Below are 3,791 nucleotides of genomic sequence, written 5' to 3'. Positions count from 1 at the left end.
CGAATGTATTGACAAACCCCACAACCCTATCTCATCACTTTTGAATTTATACATGTCGAAATAAAACCATAATCAATGCAAAGAGCCCGAAATATTACATTTTCCATTTTATCCTTTTGCTTCAAAGTACAATTAGAGGGCTTTTATCACTTAACGAACATTATCAACATCTGATAGGATCTAATGATTGTTGTATATAGTTTTATACAAAAATTACTCAATTTACTCTTTATTTTTATTTTTAATCTTTAACTTTTATTTTTTTAACCATTTTTATACGATATTTTATAACAATTAAAAAAATTATAAATTTGTTACAAAAATTATACCTAGTACCTCAACTTGTGACATAATGTAGGTTTAGAAGTAACCATTACACCAACAAATGAATTAACATGTTCAAAGTTAAAATAGATCTATATTTGGAAAATTATGATGTTAAAAAATCTTATGGTGTAACAAATTTATTATTAATAAAAGGTAAAATATAATTTAATTTGCAAAATTATGGTTTTAAAAAAATCAAAATTTGCAATAAATTAAAAAAACCTAAATATTATACAAAAAGTATGGTTAAACTTAGATTTATATAAAAAAATGGTTAAAAGTTTTAAATATCAAATATGTAAATTAAAAGGATGTAAAATGTCAATTTTGAAAAATAAAAAAGGATATATATAGTATTTACCCTTTTCGAAAAAGTGTACAATGATTAGAAACTTAGGACCTAAATTGTATCTTTACAAATGTTAAGGGTCTCTAATGAAATTTTGTCCCTTGTAAGTTGTAACTTGTAACCTTGTAGTCTTGTACAGTTCACCATACAAGTTTGTGCCCATCTCTTTGGACCATAAGTTGATAAATCACCTCCAATAATTCAAATTATATACTACAATTTAACCTTGAAATCATGGATTTTTCTGATCATCTTCATCTCTTCACCTACCATCACCTTGCTCTTCAATGGTGATGTCCTCCTTTTTCAAACTCACTCTCATCCTTATCATCACCTCCACCCCAACCTCCTATGGCGAAACCGCCATAACCACCGCCACTTGCACCGCTATCCACCAGCAAAACTCCCCAATCTCCAAATGCAATTACGTAAAAACAAACACCGGGTGTATCCCAAAAGGATACATCAACTACCTACAAATCTTCTACTGTAATTTTTCACAGTTTCCTCAACTGGGTTTCATCTTTCTACTTCTATGGCTCGTTGTTCTGTTCTATATTCTAAGCAACACAGCGTCGGAATACTTCTGCCCTGCAGTCGAACACTTGTCCAAAACACTCAACCTCTCTCCGGCAATCGCGGGAACCACTTTGCTTCCATTAGGAAACGGATCAACAGATGTCTTCTCCAGCATAATCGCCTTCACCACATCCACCGACGGCGGAGATATCGGGCTTAACAGCATATTAGGTGGGGCGATTTTCGTTTCCACCGTCGTCGTCGGAGTTCTCAGCCTATTAATCACATACCGTCGGAGAATCGTCATCGTTGATAAACCCAATTTCATCCGGGACGTTGTGTTTCTTCTCTTCACACTCTCTAATCTCCTCATAATCATCATCATCGGAAAAATCACCTTTTGGTCATCACTTTTTTTCGTTTCCACTTACATAATTTACATCTTATTAGTTTCTTACATGCATTTCAACACGATGAAAAAACACAAGACAGTCATTGATGTTGCTGATGAGGATGATCAGATTCAGAGCACAAGAGTACCATTATTGGGTTCTGTCGTCGACGAAGAAAATGTTATACATCCTTCAGAAAAGCCTGTACATTTTGAAGAACAAGTTGTACCCGATGACCCAAAAAGGTGGATAGTCACATTTTTCTATGTAATCAACATGCCAATTTACATACCCAGAAGGCTTACAATACCAGTGATAACAAAAGAGAAATGGTCCAAACCCTTTCTTGTGATGTCAGTCGCATTAGCGCCATTAATGGTGGCTCTAATCTGGAACACGCAATATGGGAAACTAGGGTTAAAATCTAGCATGGTGATATACTTTGTTGTGGGGTCAATTGGGATAGCTTTAGGGACTTGTACATTTGCCTTCACAAGTAGTACAGCGCCACCACAAAAGTGTTTAGTTCTTTGGTATGCACTAGGGTTTCTAATGAGTGTCACTTGGACATACCTCACTGCTGATGAATTAGTCTCTTTGTTAGAATCCCTAGGGAACATAATTGGAATGAGCCCTTCAATTATAGGGCTCACTATCCTAGCTTGGGGGAACTCAATTGGAGACCTGACATCCAATGTGGCTATGGCTGTTTATGGTGGGGCCCATGGGACTCAGATTGCCATGTCAGGGTGTTATGCTGGACCTTTGTTTAATGTTCTCATTGGATTAGGGTTTTCGTTTGTTTTTGTATCATGGTCGAATTATCCTGCCTCTTATGTCATTCCTGAAGACCCTAATCTGTGTGAAACTATTGGGTTTTTGATAGTTGGATTGCTTTGGGCTCTTGTAATTTTACCCAAAAGAGATATGCGACTTGATTATACACTCGGAGGTGGACTTTTGGTGATATACTTTTGCTTTTTATTCATAAAGCTTGCGAGGGCTCTTGGATTGTTGGGTGCTTCTTGCTCTAACTTGATAGATTAAGTGTAAGTAATTGTCGATGTGTTTTAGGGATTTTTATTTTAGTAATTTAGTGTAATGCATGATTCATCAAATGAATTGTGTTTATGAAAAGTTTGACATTTCAATATTCTATTATGAATTTTTCATTGTTTAAAACGAGACTAATAGGTATCAATTAGATAAAGCCAAATGGGTATGTGATGTGAAGACAAGTTGCATAATGAGTGATACCGTTTTGTATGTATGTGATTCATGCGAAGTTCTTTTACACGTGACATAAAGTGGTTGATATCAAATTGTGCACTTTCTATCAATATGTTAGGCAATAAACCATGGTATCCAGAATAGACTCATGGTTCTTAACCAACCAAAATTCTTTTAAAAAAAGATTGAGATGACTCGAACAAAAAATAAAATGAATATTTGAAACTAAAACGCATACTGACTTCATCAATTTCTTTTGTGATTGATCTATAGACTTTGAACAATGAGCCAAGCAATGCCCTCAAATTTGTCATCATTAATAGTGCCGAATTCGATGTTGATTTTGTTTTGAAACAATATAAGTAGTGGACCGGAATCAACCATCTGTACGTACTTCAATTAATAGAATCTCGGGTAAATTACACTTTTAGTCCTTATGAGTGGATGTGATGAGGAAAATAGCCTAAACAAAATTGCATAATTAATCTTAGTTTGACAGATTCTTTTTGATTTAAATGAATTATTGACGATGCAAACAAATAGAATATACTAAATAGTAAATACTATCAAAGCAGCCTAAAATCAAGAAATAAGCAACCACAATTGGACAGTGATATTTTAGCATGAAAACTCCATCAAAACAAGAGTAAAAACCATAAGAACACTTAAGACGCTTAAAAACCCACTACCACCAATAATAAAGCAATAAAGAGTCTTCAATATATATATATATATATATATATATATATATATATATATATATATATATATATATATATATATATATATATATATATATATATATATATATATATATATATATATATATATATATATATATATATATATATATATATATATATATATATATATATATATATATATATATATATATATATATATATGGGAGAGTTCAATTGAGAAAAAAAAAAGGTTGAGAATGGGAGAATCATTCTCAGCCAATCATTTATTTT

General features: G+C 32.7%; 1 protein-coding gene across 1 annotated transcript; it reads left to right on the top strand.

The window, feature by feature from the left end:
• The first annotated feature begins 823 nt into the window (after positions 1–823).
• Positions 824–2,769, top strand: LOC111887498 (cation/calcium exchanger 1). The gene has a single exon (XM_023883669.3). It carries the CDS (start codon positions 964–966, stop codon positions 2,632–2,634), a length of 1,671 nt encoding a protein of 556 aa, XP_023739437.1. The 5' UTR covers positions 824–963; the 3' UTR covers positions 2,635–2,769.
• The last annotated feature ends 1,022 nt before the right edge of the window (positions 2,770–3,791 follow it).

Source organism: Lactuca sativa, chromosome 6, assembly GCF_002870075.4.
Source record: "Lactuca sativa cultivar Salinas chromosome 6, Lsat_Salinas_v11, whole genome shotgun sequence".
Classification (NCBI taxonomy): domain Eukaryota; kingdom Viridiplantae; phylum Streptophyta; class Magnoliopsida; order Asterales; family Asteraceae; genus Lactuca; species Lactuca sativa.
This window is presented reverse-complemented; position numbering and strand designations above follow the sequence as displayed.

Excerpts from the sequence above, each read along its gene's own strand:
- LOC111887498 (XM_023883669.3), top strand. The coding sequence starts at position 964 with ATGGTGATGTCCTCCTTTTTCAAACTCACTCTCATCCTTATCATCACC.